Here is a 20,462-nt window from a genome sequence, read left to right as displayed (position 1 = left end):
TCAAATTAAATTTAACTGACCAAATAGCTTAACTACAGACCTTGAAGGTTTGAATTCTATTAGTGTTAACTGAGGAGGCTATTTTGCTGCACACCAAATAAACATACCCTTTGCCAAGTTATTTATTTACCAAAGCTTGTCAATGCTATCCTTTTCTACTGAAGCATGCCTTGATTTTAAGTATATGCTGAGGGAATGTGTCTGTTGTCCACCGTGATGATTATGCTGACATCACACCCCACTTCTATCTCTCTATTTGCTTATATCTGCAAATCAGCAAGTGAGTGTCTCGCAACTGAAGTCCTGCATCTTTACAGGAAATGATCATCACGGAGCTGCAGGCTGAGACCACATATTCAGTTACTGTGGCAGCTTATACCACAAAGGGCGATGGCGCTCGCAGCAAGCCCAAACTGATCACCACCACTGGCGCAGGTAACAAAACTATCACTGTTGACAAATGTCTGTGGTGCTCTGTTAATATACAATCAAAAACGTTGGGACACCGTGTTAAGCATAAACAAAACAGAATCCACAACACTAATCCTTTTTGACAAATAGTCAATTGAAAGCAGCACAAAGACAATATATTTAATGTTTGACCTCATCAGCTTAATTGTATTTTGTAAATATCTGCTTCTTTTGAATTTGATGCAGCAACATGTTTCAGACAAGTTGGGACAGGAGCAACAGAGTTTGTTTGCAAATGATTGTATTCTGTTTTTATTCACATTTTACACAGAGTCCCAACTTATGGAATTAGGGCTGTCCTAGATTTTCTGAATTTCTGCTCTGTAAAGCTGTTAAACTGCAGCTAATAAGGGAAAAAGCACCAGGCAAATATATTCTTGTCATTGAGCATGTAAAGTGTGAATGCAGCTAATTGTCTCATTTAGTGCAATAACTCTTACCCACCGATGTGACGCGGCAATGCTGAAGGTACTTTCAAAATAAAGGAAAATTCAGAGAGTGAAAGACAAGAAAAAGGGAAAAGGGGGGCACCCAAGTTTAGCTCTTTCACTCACCTCTTTTGAAAGTGTTATGCCAGACTAAAAGTACTTAGTTGTAAACACAGACACACAGAAAGATAGTAGGAACGACTGCTACTGAATGCCTGTCTACTACAAACATGACAAAATGAGAGCATATTTATAACAAGTTGTCATTTTCTCCATTGGTACTGTCTTAGTTCCTGATAAACCTCGCCTTATGGTCAGTACAACCAACATGGGCACAGCTCTCCTCCAGTGGCATCCCCCGGCATTAACCCATGGTCCTCTGCAAGGCTATCGCCTCCGTTTTGGCCGCAAAGACGTGGATCCTCTGACTGTTATTGAGTTCCCTGAGCGAGAGAACCACTACACTACCAAAGAGATCCATAAGGGAGCCTCATACACTTTCCGCCTTTCGGCGCGCAACAAGGTGGGCTTTGGTGAAGAGACGGTCAAAGAAGTCACCACAAATGAGGATGTCCCAAGCGGCTACCCTCAGAGCATTACAGCAGAGGGTGCCACCACCTCTACCATTCAGGTTAACTGGCAACCTGTTTTGCTGGCAGAGCGAAATGGCCAAATAGTGAAATATGCTCTGCAGTACAAGGACATCAACAGCCCACGCAGTCCCTCAGAACTCTTCATCACTGCACCGGAATCAACAGTCATCCTGGATGGCCTTAAGGCAGATACCACTTATGATATTAAAATGTGTGCCTTCACCAGCAAGGGCTCTGGTCCCTATAGCCCAAGTGTCCAATTCAGGACACAGCCTTTGGATCAAGGTAGGACCAGTCCCTGAACCCTTTTAGCCCTTTCCTTTGAAAATCAGCCTTTCCCTGCGCAGCCCTTTTCAACCACAGCAGCTTCCTCTAAAAGCCTCAAATGGCAGAAGTTGACTAAGTATGGAAGGACCAGGACTTTGGTATTAACATGTTGTCCTACCCTTAGTCCCCCTAATCTAAGAATGATTTAAGAAACTCACATGGAGTAAGTATATATATATATGTCTATTTGTGTCTCGTCAATCAAGCAAAGGTCAGTCATTAATTTAAGAGTTGGTGTTGGTAAGAAGGTAAGAGGACAGCGTTGAGTTCAGTGTAGCACTGATTTCAGCCTGGTTTTGAAGGAGACTTTCTCAGGTAAGCACTGGTGTGGGACCACTGACGTCGATAAATTAAAACAAATGATTTTTTTGTGTCTAAATCATCTGCTCCCCCTTTCTTTTAGCAGTGTTTGCAAAAAATTTCCACGTGAAAGCTGCCATGAAGACTTCAGTGCTGCTGACATGGGAAATCCCAGACACCTACAATCCAGCTCAACCTTTCACTGTGAGCACTGCCAAAATAAATATTACATTTCCATATGCATTGGCAGACTCTGCACATTACTCTGACACAAAGTATTCAATTACCATCCACAACCAAGACTTCACTGCCCGTATAAAACATCAACTCATTCGCATACAGATCCTCTACGATAATGGACAGAGTGTGGAGGTGGATGGGAAGCTAACACAGAAGCTAATCACGGGTCTTCAACCTGAGACACAGTACTCCTTCCTGCTGACAAATCGTGGCAACAGTGCCGGAGGTCTGCAGCATCGTGTGTCCACGATGACGGCCCCAGACATCCTCCGCACCAAACCCTATCTGATTGGCAAAACCAACTCAGACGGTATGGTGACTGTGGAGCTACCATCAGTGCAGACATCTGAGAGAGTAAGGTGAGTGGAGAAGATCCAAGTTAAGGTGATTTCTAATTGCTTGAAATTAATACTGCTCCTGAGACTTTCATGACTCTAATCATCAGTCTAGAAGCCTCGCATTTTGTCTGTCAAGTCAATGCACTTTTTTGCTGCGTCATTGTCAACTTGCAAACTACATCTTGCATCAACCTGAAGTACCGCCTCTGAGATAAACCCTGAATACCTAAATTCCCGCACTGTTATACTTGTAATTGCCAACTTGAATCAGGCATAGTATGATCTGACTTTATAAAAATGGCTGTTTTGTTGGATAAGTGACTTATAGAGACTTCAGTATGGTGCAGTGGTTACTGATTATTATTTCTCAGCGATGCATTGTGAACCGAAATATACAAGTTAACTTGGTAGTTGACCTCGTCGGGGATAATTCCTAAAAAACAGTCATTTACATTCACCCCTACATTTCTGTGTATTATCCACTTCACCTTAGTCATTACACACTGAAGCAGCCCGACTCATTTGAGCGCACTCCTCTAAGCTCTGTAAAGTCTCTTATAGCTTTCAACAAAGCCCAGGGTTGTCAGAAGGCCAAGGAGCATATCCGACTGTAGACTGACGCTTCAAACTCATCTTGGGTTTTTTTGATCTCGCTGGATGCACTTGACCCACTGTCTCCCATGCCAGAGCTTAAGCTAATTAGGTTCCCATTAGCCTGCCACACTGCCTTCCTGGCTAACGCTAGCTAGCGCAGTGCCCGACCAGGAAGCCCAGAAAACTCTGGCAGAGGCCGTTATCTCTCTTGCCACCCTGACGAAGGCATGAAAATCTCTCTAATTCTGCATCTTTTCTGCCTTTACAGAGGTCTCCTAATTAGCCCTCAGGAGGCCTCAGTGAGGTGTTACCACATTTCCTGACTTCTCTGAACATGCTTAAATAGAAAACATAGAGGGATTGCATAACTTGCTGAAGGCATGATCATGTATCTTTTTCATCAGTTCCCGATAAGCAGACTACCCTGTCAGTACAGGTTGACACGGTGGGCACTGGGCAATGCTATTATTGTATTTGTTCTTGCTGTCAAACAGGGTTTTCTTTTTCCAGGAAAGAGTGACATTGTCTTGCAATACAACAGGTGAACTTGTGTCTTTTGAAAGGTGACACCTTGTCTGAAAAAATTAATAAACAGTGTTTTACATTTTATTTTACAGGGGATATTACATTGTTGTAGTACCTCTGAAGAAGCAGCGCACTGGCAAGTTTTTCAAACCCTGGGACAATCCCGATGAGATGAATTTGGAGGAGGTAGGTTTAAAGGATGAACTGCTTTTAATGACTCAGGTTTCCAGGAAAGAAAAGTAAAAATATGGCTTGTCAAATTTCTATTAGGTAGTTTTCTATTATGCAGTTCTTGCACTCTGCTTGTTAACGGGGCCTGCATAACTCTGTGCACATACCACATTTCTTTTCTCAAAACTGGAAAAAATAAGTTGAGGCAGTTAAGAGGGCAGCAGGAACAGGAGATGAGTCTCACTGATTGACGCAAATAGCTGCAGAGAGCACTGTTCATATGGAAATGAGAACATGAAGTAGCCATCAAGAGCACTGCAAACTCAACCCCCATCCCCACCTCCTCCTCCTCCTCTTTGTGTCTGTGGTAATTACCTGAAGAGCTGCATCAGGCCTTCATGTCTCATCTCATTTCAGGCAAAGCTAGGCTACCGCATATGCACAAAACACTTGACAACTTTTATATTTAGCCAGTTGAGATAATTCAGGAGCTTCTGTGCATCGAGGCATGATTAAGCGTGCAAGCCAACTAAAGCTTTATCATTATTATGTGTTGTAAGCTACATTTCAGGTATTCTTTTAGATACAGTGTCAAACACTGGGAGCTAACAGATCTGCACATTTAGTGCAGCACATATTGTAGTCTCTGTTTTAGAAATGTGCGGAAGCCACTAAAAACGTATTCCCCTCTAGGTTACAACATTTTGAAAATCTGGCAATCAAATCCTGTGGCAAATCTTAGTTTGAAATTGCATGTTTTAAAATATTTCTTTCTATTGTATAAACACCACAATATATCACGTGTCCAGGAGGCTAAAAGAAAAAATACACCATGTCTCATCTGGCATTGGCTTCACAGCTCCTGCCCACAGGCCCATGTCTGTTGCCTTGACCGATTGCCCAAAAGTCGCCCCTCTGTCAGAATTTATTTGTTTGTCAATATTGGCACTCACCTTTTCACAACTTTTCCCAAGGGCAGCTAGATTTAGCCGTGTTGACAGGAGAGATGATTGAAGACATTATCGGGCAGCACCAACAGCCCCGCAGCCAAAACAGAGCACACACAAGAACGCACACACTCTAATGTGAATGACAGGCGCGCACAGCACACGCGCACACACTCTTTCGTGCACACAAGTCAGAGATATGAAATCAGACGGCCAAACAACTGGCCAGGTTTGATTAGCGTAATTATGATCCACGCTCTGGAGTGGAAGTTTAGTCAGTCAGATGGTGCAGACTTGTAGGAAGGGCACACTTAATGTGTTTCTTTCAGCCTGTTGGCATTAGAATTATTGTTGGTTGGGGAGGAAAGACTTAAATATTAATTACCCAAGGAGACAATGAGTATCAGATTTTAAAAAAATCTGTGGTTTAATACGTAATAATTCCCTCTGAATATTCGCAGCAGCATTAGAAAAACATTCAAGTGTTTTTTGGGGGGAAAATTCCTTCTAATTACATAATGTTTTTTTTATGTTTAAGTTATAGTTTTGTTAGATTTGGCAAAACATAGTTTAAAGCCATTTGTTAATACCTCATGTCTTTTTTCCACACCTTGCATATCTGTTATTCATATTCATGAAAAAATGACAAAATAACAATCGTACATGGTGAATGAAATTCAGTTCAAACTCTACGCAGATTCTATTTTTGTACATCTGGCCATGACAAACAAAATGATTCTGATTGTATCGAGAAGACAAAGTAATTTAGCTCTGTCTCTCTTTTTTTTTTTTTTTAATTGTTTGACGCTGTTGGATAATCCTCAACTGTTTTTCATGCTGGAAAACCATGCAATTTTTTAATTTCACAATCTTTTGTAGTCAAAAAAGAAAAAGATGAAATAAGTCATTGATCTTTTCTGTAATGCTCTGCCTCATGCAATCAACATTTTCAGCTCTGCAATCAGAACAAAAAATAGACAGACTGATTTGGTTTGTGTAGATGTGTTTTCATGTGTGTGCTGGGACGTGTCCCCGCTCGGTGTGTTATCAACCGTCTGCTTCTTACTCCTCACTGTAGCTGCTGAAAGAGATAAACCGGACTAGCAGAGGCCTTCGGTTCCGGAGGCAGGCAGAACCCAAAGCTTATATCGCAGCCTACTTCAATATCATGCCCAAAGATTTCACCCTGGGAGATGGCAAGACCTATGGCGACTTTGAAAACAAGCAACTCCAGAATGGCCAGGAGTACATCTTCTTTGTGCTTGCTGTTCTGGAGATGTCCGAGAACGTAAGTCTGCTCTTTTCACGCATGTAATTTTATACAGTTTTATCCACGTGTCTCATATTATACTTGAGTTCAGCTTCAGACATGAGCTTTCTCGCCTCTGGGTTATCCCATGCTAGCGATCTCAGGTCCTTTGAGCTAAAAGCTGTACATGTTAATAGGCAGAGAGGGTTAAATCCACTGCATCTTGACAGAGGGTCGGAGTTTGCTTCTGGTTAGATGTGTTACTCTGAGCCCTTGTGAGGCTTTGCCTTCAAAACTTGAAGCTGCAGCTGGCCCAAGAAGCTGACCCTTGCTGCTTTAGGGAGAGAAACCCCTTAAGACCTTAGCTGATCGCAAGAATACCTCGATAACAGGGCTCCTCTTTAATTGCGTCCTACGTGCGGTCCACCTTATCTCCGCTGCTGCAGCTAGTGTGTATGTGTGCCTGTGTCCGTCTGGACGGAAGAGCAGAAAGCCGCATGATTAGGCAGCTGCAGGCGTGATGATGGATTTGATGAGCTGCAGGGTCTATAGTCCTGCCTCGCACTCTCTCCGCTAACCCCGAGTTCAGGTAGAGCAAAAAAGATAATGATGGATGGAGGGAAATCTCTAATTTGCCCACTGAAGCATATATTTTTTTTTCCCCACAAGACCATTTTTTTAATCTTCTCTTCGAATGTGAAATAGTTCAATCAAGGCCTCTGTATGGGAGAGATATTGAAGATCACTTTGATTGGCCAAACTGCAGCTTAGCACAAATTACACAGCAAAACTTTGAATTGGCTTTTAATTTGTATTGTTGGTCATGCTGTCTTTGTCAGAGTCTTACTAAGATATGCTCTACAGTGGGGGCAAATTAACTGAAGTCTTGAAGCAGCTCCTCAAATAAGTCTGAATCTAATGTATCCCGCTCAGCATTCAGGTTCTGGGTGTTGAGGTTACTAAGGTGAAGATCAGTCCTGCCTATGTCAAAGGAACAGTGTAATACAATTTCAAGAAAATAGCTTCCAAAATCACCAGATGATAGATCCAATGATGGAAAAATGAGCAGGATGAATACTTAGAAGCAGCATATGGTGGTTGGAAAAAAAATCAGAATCCAGATTCTCAGAATACTGATCAGTGATTTGTTTTTCCATGGCTCAGATCATGTACGCCACAAGCCCCTACTCCGACCCGGTTGTGTCAGCCGACATCGACCCCCAGCCGATCATCGATGAGGAGGAAGGCCTGATCTGGGTGGTGGGCCCTGTGCTAGCTGTTGTCTTCATCATATGCATCGTCATTGCCATTCTCCTTTACAAAAGGTGAGGATATCAAATGATGATCTGCATTTAAAACTCAAAAAATACAAAAAATATTAGGATTTTTCAACCATGTCAAGCAAATGCAAAGGGATCCACCTCAGATGGGACAACATGCTTAAAATAATACTGTACATACAACACTGGCACACATTCACTGCAGTGGGGCTGTGCAAAACATACACTATATAAATAGCATCTTATATATGTGCATTTAAAATTAATGTACAGCCACTCAACATTTATGTATGACCATTCAATATTTAACATTCCTGACACCAACACACTACACCACACAAATCTTCAATTAATGCGTTCAAAAGCAGACACTAAATGTAAGATTTGAACTTCAAGCCTTGAGGCACATCGATCCAGGACCCTGACTCCTAGTAGCACGCACACACTCTACATATCAGATGAGTAAACCCGAGCATACCGCCACCAAAGCTGCCATCAAATGCAGATGCCCACAGTCCTTCACACAGACACGTGCGTTGACTGAAGTTTATTCAGACGGATCCATCTAACCCCCCCAGCACACGAAAAACACACACTCGCAAACACATGTAAAACTGTGGGAAACATTTGCGGTAGCGCTCCTTCACACTGAATCAAAACAGCCTTTTTGTCTGAAACCCCCTAGTGGTAGTGAGACCTCTGCTGTCACTGCTCATCAGTGAAGCATAGGAGGGGAGAGCTTTGACTGTCTGCTTCATGTCACTGCATGTGTGTGCAGCTTCACAGAGGCCCTGGGGCCTGGGCGAGCACGCCAGCCGCCCCAACCCCTCCCCTTTTACCGTTACCCATTCAACAAGAGAGAGTGGCTCCCGACACTGACCGTATGCTGCCCTCGTCACACACGCACATTCAGCACTTGCGTGTGTCTATGCACAGACTTTTTCCGTCCTTCACTGTCTTGTCTCTTCTCACCTTTCACATAATTTTCTGGAGAGTTCATTCAATCAAATGTCCAGGTCTAAGCAGAATTTCACAGTAGTCTTCGAGAAGTAATTTTGGGAAGGCAAGATTAGTAAGTGACGAGTCAGCACAGGCTATAATCAGTAACAGTACCAATAGTGAGGACAAAAAATACATCAATAGCAGTGTCATTCAGTTTATGCATACAGCTTCATTCTGGCTCGCTCTTACACCTAACTGTCCTTGGATTTCTATTCACATCAAGCTTTGGTTTGGATAACACAAAGGTGAATTGAAAGTGAACAAAGATTGCGTGTGCGGGGGGCCGTCAGAGTTTCCATTTGTGGCAGGCAGTTTTACACATCAATTACCAAGCCAGTGTCACGGCCACATTAGGGAACATTCAGTGCATAACCAGGAGATACTTCTCTTGTCCAGATCAATTTTTATGTGACGGAGTGCTCCTCTTGTGCAAAACAAAGGGCAACAACCATGTTATGTCGAGCTCTGGGAAAGGACAGGAGGATAACAATGCGCAGCTTCAGCAGAGAGTAACATAAATCAGAGTAAATTGTACACTTACATGTAGAATAATTGTAATCAAGTCATGGCTGCTACCTAACCAATAAATTCTGGTAATTTTTCAAATAAAAGAGATTCACAAAATGGTAACACACGTTTGAATGTGGTATATCCCCCTTTTGTGTTTATACTACAACATGCAGAAATCTTGAATATGCAAATTCTTGATTTTAATAAATGCAACAGTGCCGGGCTTATTTGCAGGAAGAGACAGACACAGCAATTAGGAGTCAAGGGATGACTTTTATGCTTGAACAAGAAGCAATCAGCTGAAACTGCTTGAAATAGCAGAGAGACAATGTACAAATCTTGGATACACCTGGGAAACTGTAGCATTTGTGACAAAAAGCCCCGGGGTGGCATAATTGAGTGTAATCTCTGAAGAGAAGCATCGCTAATCTTGAACGTAAAGTTAAACTGAGATGTGATTGGTATCGTTTGTCTCTTCTGGAATTCTCCTTTACATAAAGCCAAAGGTCTCACCACCTAACGTGTCGACATTTCTTTTCTTGCTGACCAATGGAGCAGCAAACCAGACAGGTAAGAGTGAGAAAGAAGCAGAGAGAAACGAATTCCCTTCAAACTCCTTTTTCTCCCTACACTGCACATGTTATATCTAAACATGCAGAAACTGGTCGCCCACTGGGGTTGATGTCATTTGTGAAATCATGCTCTGTGCTTAATCAAAATGAACATGCTAAACATTTGTTATTTACTTTTAGCAGTGCATAAATGTTTTGATAAATGTTCTGCAGAAAGTTTACATTAATAATGTCACAATTTCCACCATATTACCTTTCCCTTATACATACTTTGTAATTACAATTGACCTCCTGAAAAACATGTGACTCATGTTAGTGACCAGTGTTGTTTTGATTCTTACAACCCTGATGCAAACAAAGTTGGGACGATGTGTAAAACATTAAGAACGTAATAATTTACAAATCCTTTTTGATGTATACTCAATCAAAAACAGTACAAAGTCAGTATGCAGTATATAATATTTTACCTCATCAGCTTCATTTTGATTTGATTTTCATTGATTTTTGTCAATATCTGCTTATTCTGAATTTGATGCCAGCACTATGCGTCAAACAAGTTGGGACAGGAGCAACAAAAGACTGGGAAAGCTGTGGAATGCTCCAAAAACACCTGTTTGGAACATTCCACAGGTGAACAGATTGATTGGTAACAGGTGATAGTATCATGACTGGATTTCATGAAACACATGATAGTATGAAGGATATTACTGCAGACTCAAAAACACTGCATAAAACTGTTACCAGTTAGCATAGCTCATTTGCAAATGACTGCATTCTGTTTTTATTTCCATTTTACACGCCAGCCCAACGTTTTTAGAATCAGGGTTGTTTGAATGAATGAACCGCACTGCTGTCTGTGAAACCAACACTTGATTCACATGGCATCTTTTGTCAGAGGTGCCAATATTGTACGCAAAATATATCACAAAAATATCAAATAATCACAGACGCTATACAAGTACAAGTCCTAAAGTTAGCATTCAAAATAGTGAAAAATTAAATAAAAGAGAGCGGAGCAAAAAGAACAATACTCTGCACCATAATGGAATCCAGTAAAATAGCCCTGTGGCAAATGATACCTTTATGTTCATGTCTTTTTTTTGTTGTTGTTGTTTTTAAACACAGTAACAGCACCATGTTACAACATAATGCAATCTAAACACCACCCTTAACTATGGCTTCAAAATGACTGTAGGGGCGAATTGACACCCTATCTGACACTATCATTGAAAAGAGCATCTCTAAAGGTGGTATTTAAAGGGCTATTGTATTGGATTGTATTATACTGTGAGGTGATGTTATTAGTCCACCCCCTGTAGCCTTATGTATTGTAGTAACGTTGTCCTGCCACCTCTATAATTACATATTTGCCTGCACTATTTATGAGGCCACAAGAGAAGCTTTGAGGTTATACAGTGAGAGTTTTGAGCACCAAGAATAACAATTTGCTGTCTGTTCTGCAGAAAAAGAGCAGAATCTGAAGCTAGGAAAGGCAGTCTCCCCAACAGCAAGGAAATGCCGCTGCATCATCCCACTGACCCCGTTGAGCTTCGACGTCTCAACTTCCAAACGCCTGGTAGGTATTCCAGATAAGTCAGTGACGTCCATGTCCTTCACTGTGAAGTTACACCTGAATATGCATTGCGAGAAGAGACGCCAGTGCTACTTATTGATTGCTGAAAGGAATAATGTAAATTCACACTTTCACACAGCTTTACATCATCCATTGTTTGTTCATTTGCAAGCACCGCTGACACTGACACCTAACACCATAAAAAGTCCATCATCTTGCAGTGAGATTGGCAAGCAAGTGAGCAGTTTGCAGGTAGACAATGGACAGGTGCTCAGAGAAGGCACAGAGGGTCAAAACTGACAGTTTCCTCCCCGGAGACACGACTCAGTGGAAAATGAAGAGGCAGAAATGCAAACTTGACAGTTTTGTGGCAGCTGTCGTCTTCCTCAGCACCTGCGTTATCCAGGTCATCAAGACTTGTCGTGCTTACTAAGAATAGTAGTCCTGCTTGAATGGTATCCTGCTGCCAGAAGTCACGGGACGCAGCATCGTAGAAGGTGAGGGAAAATACAAAATGTGTCACGGCTCGGTGTTCCGTTTTGCATGCGGGCCAACGGACGGCGAAGAAAAAGTAGTGACAAGCTGCGAGTCCGAGCATTTTCTCGCTTTGACCTTTATTGCTTTAGGTGAGTGGTGGTCAGTGGTTGCGCCTTGGCTCGGTCACATGGCCGTTTCTTGCCCGGGGGATACGATGGACGCCACAGTCCATTTATCACCTGAGAAGGAGGTATGCATCTTTGCCCCCGTCCTGACTTGAATTACCATTTGAGTTCCTCTGGCACCAACTGCTTTGGGACAGGTGTTCAGAGACCGCCAATAATGTTGTAATATCAAAGCCATATTTTTCAGGTCAGCTAGTATGAAAGGAGGATGAATTATCCCTGCAGGCTCAATTTTGAAAAAAGATTATGCATATTTATGAAAGCTCTTCAATGATGTTAGGACCATTACTGGCTGTTTCATCCCGGCAGAGGGGTAGTTTTCCTTTTGGCTCAGAGTGATCTCAACCATCCTCCCACTATTTCACTCGCCTCATCATCACCCCCCCCCCCCCCCCCCCCCCCCCCCCCCCCCCCCCGAACAGCCTTTCTGAGAGCTGGTATCTTGGCTTGCTCGCTGGTCAAAAAGGACCAAACATTTTTTCCTACCAGGTGATCACTTTCTCTCAAGTCCTGAAGCGCTTCTTACATTAGACCACCTCTCCCTACCCTTTCTTTCACCTCTTTACCCCTCAATGGACATTTTCATCTTAAGGATGCTTGATGTTTGAGTGACGACGTGTTGGAAATGGTACTTTCATTGTCCCCCAGTGGTGGAAATGGATTCTGAGTAGCGGGGCTGCAATAGAAACACCCTTTGCCGTCTTTCAGAGAGACGTGAGAGTGGGTGGGAAAACGAGGCTCAGCTTCCATTAGCTAATGCCCACTTGTGGCAGCAACCAAAATGAAACATCACCTCAATGTTGGAGATAGATAGAGAGAAAGAGAGAGACCCAACAATTCTTAAGTTGCAAAGCTTTGACCGCAGGCTCGATTGCAGCAGCTCGTACAGAAAGGTGTCTTGGTGAACGCCAGTATTGTTCAAACCCACTTTAAACTGTTTCTGACATCTAAGCTCTTAAATATGTTAATAACACATATACCTCAACTACCACACATATTCACATTGCCAAAGTCAGGTGAAGTAAACTGCAGGCTGAAACTTTATGCTGCAGACTATGCAAGTAGTATATGACCATGTCAGCACCCTCAGGTTAAAATGAATGTCAAATAATATCCTGTGGTTGCTTGACTTCGGTTTGTGCTGCAAGGATTTTTATTCCCTGTATGTTTCTTATTTCTGTGACATAAGCATGGTGGCACAGCCAAGCTTCTAGCATGATGATTTTGGATGTTACTAATGAGTGTCCCATTTAGAATACACATAATTCATTCAACTACTCTTTGTCACATTTCAATTTCTACCCTCTGTTTGTGAAGAAAATAGTCATCACATTGCTATAACATCTGCAATGTATTTAATTACACCGCCGTTTCCTCCACAGGTTCAGGTGCGTCCAGTCACCCCAGTAACCTCCATTTGTCAAGTTAGTTGGTCTCGATTATGCATTTGACATGATTTGTTTTGTTTTCTTTTAGCTTTAATTCTATTCTTTTCCTTTTTTCTGCCTAGCCTTGTATTCCCATCCTCATCTAATCCATCTGGTGTTAATGCTGTGTCATCACAGGAGGCGGAGTTTGAAATGACAGCCTGAAAACATGTCATCACTCAAAGCAGACGTCAACATCTGGCCTAACACTCTGATTTTACTTTTTTTTTTTTTTGGTTTGTTTTTGGTTGTTTGTTTTTGGGGATGTTTGTGTTTGTGTCTTACTGTCATGCTAACGACCCACGACAGCTTTCTGTGTCAATAACGTTCTTCTCTCTCAATAGGGAGAGTCCCAGTGGGGCAAGTGTGCTCGATGACTTCTCATTGGCTTCTGTGTCCATATTCTCTCTATAAGCATGGCCACTGCTTTGAGTGAACAAACTAGCCTAACAAGATCCACTCTTCCATTCCCCCTGTTAAACACACATGCTGCTTATCTAATTATTCACTGTTGGCTTGTGCTTGGGTGATGCCTTCTTACAAGACCGGTGACTAACCTTCAGTCCATCTGATTGACAGGTATGGCTAGCCACCCTCCAATCCCAATCATGGACCTGGCAGACCATCTGGAGCGCCTGAAAGCAAACGACAACCTCAAGTTTTCGCAAGAATATGAGGCAAGTGTCTGCAAAGGCCCGCTGTCAATTCAGCAATTGTGATAAATGTAGTAGCAAGAAGACAACAGTGCAGAATCATGTCCAGTATTACCTGGTAGCATGCACCAGGTGCTCACATAAAGTACGATTTCAAATGACTGTCACTATTAAGTGTGGTGGGCAAAACCCACAGTCTTCCACTTAATGATATTTTCCTGTAAGCCTTAATCCCATCGTTGGATACCCACGCCAACCGCACAGCAGTTCAGGCATGTCAACAATGTGTCAACTGGCTTTGCGGATGACAGCCAAGTAGGGGCAGAGGTCAGGGACTACTGTCTCTCAGACTAACTCGGAGATCTAGTCGGTATGCCTTTTTCACGGCAGGTATTTTGATATGTCATAGCAGGAAATGTACAGGTTCAATTAATAACGTTAACAATGGCTGCATTCCATTTGTAGTTTCAGGGCCCTGACACTGTACCTGCTGGCTCACTGACATGACATACTGAGGCACCTGAATGGAAAACAGGCCTTCAGTGACATTATTAGTAGCACCTGTGCTTTTCCTGCTATGACAAGTCAAGAATGTCTGCTAAATAAATGAATACATAAACTAAAAATAAACTAAACCTACACCCACCTGCAACTGCCAAGCCTTAGCAAAAAACCTGCACAGAGAAAGCGCCTATTTAAAGGTTCATCAGTCTATATACTGGATATTAATATGATGGTAAAAAAGGCAAGATAGCACATATACCAAGTTGTACCCAACAATTCCAATGCTGTTTGATTTCATCACTTCTTAAATTATATATTTGTGTTACTGCAGACTGCTAGGTTGATGATTTTTACCATTTACCAATCATAACAAACCAATTGAAATAGTAGGAATAAAAGTCTGACGTGCTGCAATCAGCCCCTGGAGGCATTAATACACCTTGCAAGACCAAGCTGTTGGATGCAGCAAACAACATACTGAAAAATGCAGTATATAGGAGGAAATTCAGTTTTGTTTATCCTGCAGAACAGCTATGCCATACTGTTTAGCTGTGACTAATACACTACTCGACTCCAGAGATTTCAAAGGCCAGAGTTTACTGACTCTTGTCCGACCAGCTAATCATACCTACGCTTTAGCTGAAGTCTCACTTGGGAATGTATGGCCACTATCAGAATAAAAATGCATCACGGTACAAAGGTGGTAGTTATATTTATGCATCGTGTGATTAGACCTTCAAACGTTGAAGTCCTTAAAATTTAAGGGCCCTCAAAACCCTGTGGGCTGCAGTCAGACAGTGCAAATGTTTCCTTTATATCGGCTTTGCATTGTAGATGAATTTATGCTTGCAGAACACTCATTGAGCCTGAAATACTGTGCGAGCAAGAGGTCCGTTCAGGGGCATTGTGTGAGATGGGAACAGTCACCCTTTCTCTGCCCATTTCTCTCCGCAGGTCTTGCAAGCGCTCCAAAATCTATGAGGTCACCATATGGGTGGCTGCCAAGCTGCCCAATCATTATCGCAGTTTAAGTACATTGAATTCTAATTTCATAGTGCTTATTCCAGAGCAGTGGAAAGCAATTCTGCGAGCACAATGAACTAAAGATTTTTATTATGAGCAATGTTGCAGCCCACTGTTTCAACATATTTTGATAAAATATCAGGCCTAGCCAGTGGTTTGTCTGCTGCATAATGCCCTGAGGTGATTTCTGCTGATAAAGAACTCAGTGCTGAAATGTCTGTATGTCGTATTAACATTGAGCTCATATATTCTTAAATGCATCTTAATGTATTTCCTTCCAAGGCCATAGTACAATCCTGATTCCAAAAAATTGAGATGCTGTGTAAAACATAAATATAACACAATGTGATAAGTTGCTCATCCTTTTTGACATTTATAGCCAGTTATAGACATTATATAAAACAGACATGATATAGACATTTGTTATTTCATGTTTTACCTCATCAGTTTCATTGATTTTTGTAAATATCTGCTAATTCTGAATTTGATGAAAATTGCAAATGATAGCATTCTTTAAAGCAGTATAAAAAAGAATCATAAAGCTATTTTTATGTGTTTACTGCTCCTATAAATTACCCTAAAGAAGTCATAAAAGTATGATCATCTTCAGGTCTATCTAAATATAAGCATGGTCAGTGTGGTAGTGTGTGTTGCACTGTGTTCTATTGCACTTGGGCTTCTGCTACTTTCAGTGGAGATGAACTCATAAAAGTAGTCTGTAGTCATTAAAAAGACAAGCACAATATTTCCCTGTAATGTGAAATGGAATGCTGTCTTTCATGTCTTTATATTTTCCCTTTGTGATATTAGATTTTATAGCTCATTTATCAGTGATGAGGGACCATTATCAATCTCTGCTTTACAAAGCTGAAAGAGGGTTTGGAAATTCTGTTGAACTAGTCTCAGGTGTGGTATTCAAGGCTGTGCCATAAAGTCCCAAAAATCAAATGAGGAAAGCCGATGGAAGACAACCTTTTCCTTTGTGAGCAATTCAGAATGTATCTTTCTATAGGCCTAATCATTTACATGTAGCTGTTATTTCATGCCAAGGACAACACGTAGCTCACATAGTTCTACACAATGAGCTATCCACTTTGAAGTCAAATTTCGATCCACGGAGTGCTCGCTTTCTCTCTCACAGACTAAAAGTGTCAACTTAGATTCAAATGTATGTTGACACCCTATTTTCTCCAAGATACTGAGAGGCCAGTAGAGATTTTACTTAAATTAACTGAGAAGTATAAAAGCCTGGGTTAGACCATTCGCACCTAAATCAGCCATCAGTCAGAGAACAATAATTTCCTTTTGACTCGATAACCTCGAGAACTTTTAGATTAAGAACATGACATACTTCGCGGTCACAACGTAATAGAAGAGCCTTCGCGTTTTGTGTACAGAAAGAGGACATGGTTACTTTAGTATTCAATCGCATGACCTTAAGACAAATTCTTGCATGCTCAAGGGCTGAAGCATGTATTTTCAATATTTTACAACCTCTTTTCATTGCTGTTCTGTGCACATGACAAGTATAAAAATTAAATATACCACACGACATTAGCACAAAACATGGACTTTTAGCCATATGTACCATCAGTGTTGAGACTGAGAGACAGCACGGACACATCAGACACACAAGACTAAATTCATCAGAACTTTCATTTTTATAGACTGCCTTCCTCATAGCCTTGGAAAACAAGAGCTGTCTGAAGACAGACAAGGCTGCATATAGCCTTGTGTTTCAAGCACAGCCTTAAAGAGAGAAATTCAAACATCAGCAGTTTACAGTACAACAGATCAGATTTTCATTTTGGTGAAAGGCATATTTCAGTTAGCTTTCCCATATGGATCTTGCACAAACACCTGAGGGGCAATTGCTCCAGAGTTGAATTCCATCTTACCAATGAACGACTGTTAAATGTTCACAGTGCAACATATTCCGCTGTTAACGATAAATTTTCTTCTACTTCACAGTCCATCGACCCTGGTCAGCAGTTCACATGGGAGCACTCTAACCTGGAGGTCAACAAACCAAAGAACAGATATGCCAACGTGATTGCCTACGACCATTCCAGAGTCTTGCTCTCCGCTATTGACGGTATGCCGCCCACCGACATCTTCCCTCACGACTGCCGCATCGATTCAGCCTGTGCAACTGTATCTTTCAGACCTCAGGAGCACAGCCACACTGTACTTTTAAAATATATTCCTACACTAGCATGTTGGGCTACTTATTTCCTGTCATGCCTCAGGTGCTTGCAAAGAAAGATGTGGTTTTGGCTTTGGCTTTTGCAGCGAGACAGTGCCAAATTTGTATGTTCACAATTTCACTTGAGCCCATGGTGGAACTGACTTGAACCAGTCCAATAAAAGTCTTTGGCAAATTAAAGATGTGTGCACTGTACAGTACAGCTTCTAAGTAATGAAAGGCTGTTTTGAAATGGCTAGTTAAGTGTTGGCTTCTTCACCAGTCTATTGGATTAAACACAATTGCACATACACACAGCTATTAATTAACCATTTCCATTGAGCTGCTCCCATGGAGAGCGAAGGAAGATAAACAAAGTAATAAATGGCTAATGTGACAAAAACAGATAGATAAAGACTTGGAGAGCCCTTTATGTTGTCTCTCTGAAACAACACACAGCTCGAGTGTTGATGGAACTCCATTAGCCAGGCCTATAAACACATCTGCACAACCACATTGGAGCCTTTGTGCTATCGCAAGCGAGTAGTTCTCAGCCAGGGGGACATGAGGGACTTCCTCTTTTCCGTCTCAAGCTTAAACAAAGCCTTTTGGCAAGCAACGCGTCTATTGTTTATTCTGATTGAGTTCTTTGAATAAAAAAGGGATTTGGGATTTGACATCAGAATTTGAAGACAGCCGCAGTACTTTGAGATTTATTGATGTGGGGATGGATCAGGAGAATCTTTGGAATACAGGCGCTGTGAAGCTCAAGTACATCTGTGGACTTTAACTGTCGTGACATCACTGAATTTGCTCCAATTTTGACGACTGACGAGGCACCTCTTGCCAAGTTGCCTGACTGCATAAAACACGCACTTAGCAGGATTAAAGTGGTATCTAAATGAATCCCTCAAACTTTTTCTACCCTCCATGTGCCAAAATTGTACAGTTTCAAATTTCAATTAGTATGTATTAGGTTTTGTTTGCATGAACCCTGCAAATTCCACCAATTCTATGTTCTTTTTTGGCACATTTAACTTATGCAACTTCTGCATTAACAGCTCGCTGTTTTTGTCCATTGTTCTAAATTTAATGTGGAAGCTGTCACAAGCTTGTTCTTATTCAGTGAAGAGCGCTAAACTTGAGTCACTGGCCTCCTCTTCTCCAAAGAGGTCATTTATTAAGAAAGTCTAATCGAAATCTAATGTGACAACTTCATAAATCTGTTCTGCAGTGAGATGCAGGAAAATGTGATTGTGGCATTCTGCTCACGAATGCACAAAGGAAACATGAACACGAAGATTCTACTGCTACTAAGAATCATCATATTTATCATCATTACAACGTTGCCCCCTAAAATATTTCTGTATTTCCTTTGAGATTCCCTTTCTGTGAGGAGTATTGAATAGCACTGTAGCAATGTTTATTTCTCAATAAGCATATTGACAGAGAAAATGGTAGAAATTATACAAATCCTGAGTGACAGAAAGCATGAAGGCAAAATCCATTTGCAAATGTGCGTTAAATAACTTGCCTCATTCTCACTAAACCACAGTAATGTCTCTTTTTGCTTTTCAATTTGAAAACACACTGGGCTTAATTGTATTTATCCCTTGTCCATCATGGAAATGTACAGCTGCCTGGCTGTGTGGACAACTTCAACAGCAAAAGAGAGGGGCGGGGGACAGTTAGAAAAAAAAAAAATGTGCGTTGGTTTTTAAATGTGTTCATATTCCATTTTCTTTCCTTTTTTTCTGTTGAATAAGTTACCTGGGAGTAAAAGGGAGTCTGGGGGAGAGGGGGGAGAGGAAGCAGTCGGAGTGAGGGGATTCTCTGATACGTGGCGTCCATGCAGATGAGACTTATCTTGGTCGACCATGTGTGCACGAAGCCCCTAAACTGCCAGTCCTGAAGCATTGACTAGCTGTCAGCTCTGTCTCTTTCGCCTGGATTCGAAAAGGCTGCTGTGCCTTTCATTTAATATAGGCAAAGGGAGGGAGGAGAGAGAAGGGGGGAAAATTGTTTTGCTAGTTTTTTGTTGGTTTGTTTTTCTCCATGTGAGGTGATAGACTTTTACAGACCCAGCTTTATCTGTAAGTCAGTTGCAGATATGGAAGAGGGACACACAAATGGATTTAAATGTGCTGTTGATAGCAAATAAAAATCCTTGTGGACTCTACCAGTGCTTCCAAATGTGACTGTTTTATGTTATTTTTCAATTTAATACTTAGAGACAACAGGAAGGATAAAGTCACACAGTGTCCTCTTATTTGAGATGACGTCAGATTATCTCCCACATAACTGTGCGGAAAAAATCAAGACTTAGACAAAGCGAGGAAGCAGCAAATGGCATTATTTTATGACAATTATTGTTATTCTCTCACGATCTAAACTTCCCTTCCCCTTGCTACACAGTGTCCCTCTTACGATGCAATCCTTACAGAATTATTTTGCATACCGACTCCCGTGTCACTCGAACCTCGCCTCTTTTTTTAGGTATCCCTGGGAGTGACTACATCAATGCCAACTACATTGATGGCTACCGGAAGCAGAATGCCTACATCGCCACACAAGGATCTCTGCCAGAGACGTTTGGCGAATTCTGGAGGATGATCTGGGAGCAGAGGAGCGCCATCATCGTCATGATGACGAAGCTTGAGGAGAGGTCCAGGGTGAGAGTCAGAAATACAGATGCAGCCACATTCCGGACACTTTAATTATGCACATGCTTTACGAGTGTGTCTGTGGTGTGGCGGCACTTCCAAACTGGTTAGCAACATTGCTCTTTGCAATGATTGCTCATAGTCACTCATGCAAGGTGGAGCCAAATCGCATTCAATCAACACAATTTAATTGCCCGTCTTTAAGAGCCCTTATCCCAATCATTC

General features: G+C 41.7%; 1 protein-coding gene across 5 annotated transcripts in view; it reads left to right on the top strand.

Annotated features, from left to right (window-relative positions):
* The window catches only part of LOC121626666 (receptor-type tyrosine-protein phosphatase delta-like), a 130,592-nt gene that overhangs the window by 94,881 nt on the left and 15,249 nt on the right, over window positions 1-20,462 (top strand). The window contains exons 14-25 of one of the 5 annotated variants that reach the window (XM_041965299.1): window positions 318-435; window positions 1,190-1,777; window positions 2,226-2,323; window positions 2,462-2,718; window positions 3,909-4,002; window positions 6,013-6,222; window positions 7,348-7,508; window positions 11,011-11,123; window positions 13,165-13,206; window positions 13,789-13,886; window positions 17,361-17,484; window positions 20,071-20,246. In XM_041965299.1, the coding sequence (XP_041821233.1) occupies window positions 318-435; window positions 1,190-1,777; window positions 2,226-2,323; window positions 2,462-2,718; window positions 3,909-4,002; window positions 6,013-6,222; window positions 7,348-7,508; window positions 11,011-11,123; window positions 13,165-13,206; window positions 13,789-13,886; window positions 17,361-17,484; window positions 20,071-20,246 (2,079 nt within the window). Of the gene's footprint in view, window positions 1-317; window positions 436-1,189; window positions 1,778-2,222; window positions 2,324-2,461; window positions 2,719-3,908; window positions 4,003-6,012; window positions 6,223-7,347; window positions 7,509-11,010; window positions 11,124-13,164; window positions 13,207-13,788; window positions 13,887-17,360; window positions 17,485-20,070; window positions 20,247-20,462 lie in introns of all 5 variants that reach the window. The other 4 variants (XM_041965300.1, XM_041965298.1, XM_041965302.1 and 1 more) reach the window with 4 other exon arrangements.

Source organism: Chelmon rostratus, chromosome 23 (genome assembly GCF_017976325.1).
Source record: "Chelmon rostratus isolate fCheRos1 chromosome 23, fCheRos1.pri, whole genome shotgun sequence".
NCBI lineage: Eukaryota > Metazoa > Chordata > Actinopteri > Chaetodontiformes > Chaetodontidae > Chelmon > Chelmon rostratus.
The sequence above is the reverse complement of the archived record's forward strand: the minus strand, read 5'-3'. Positions and strand labels throughout refer to the sequence as shown.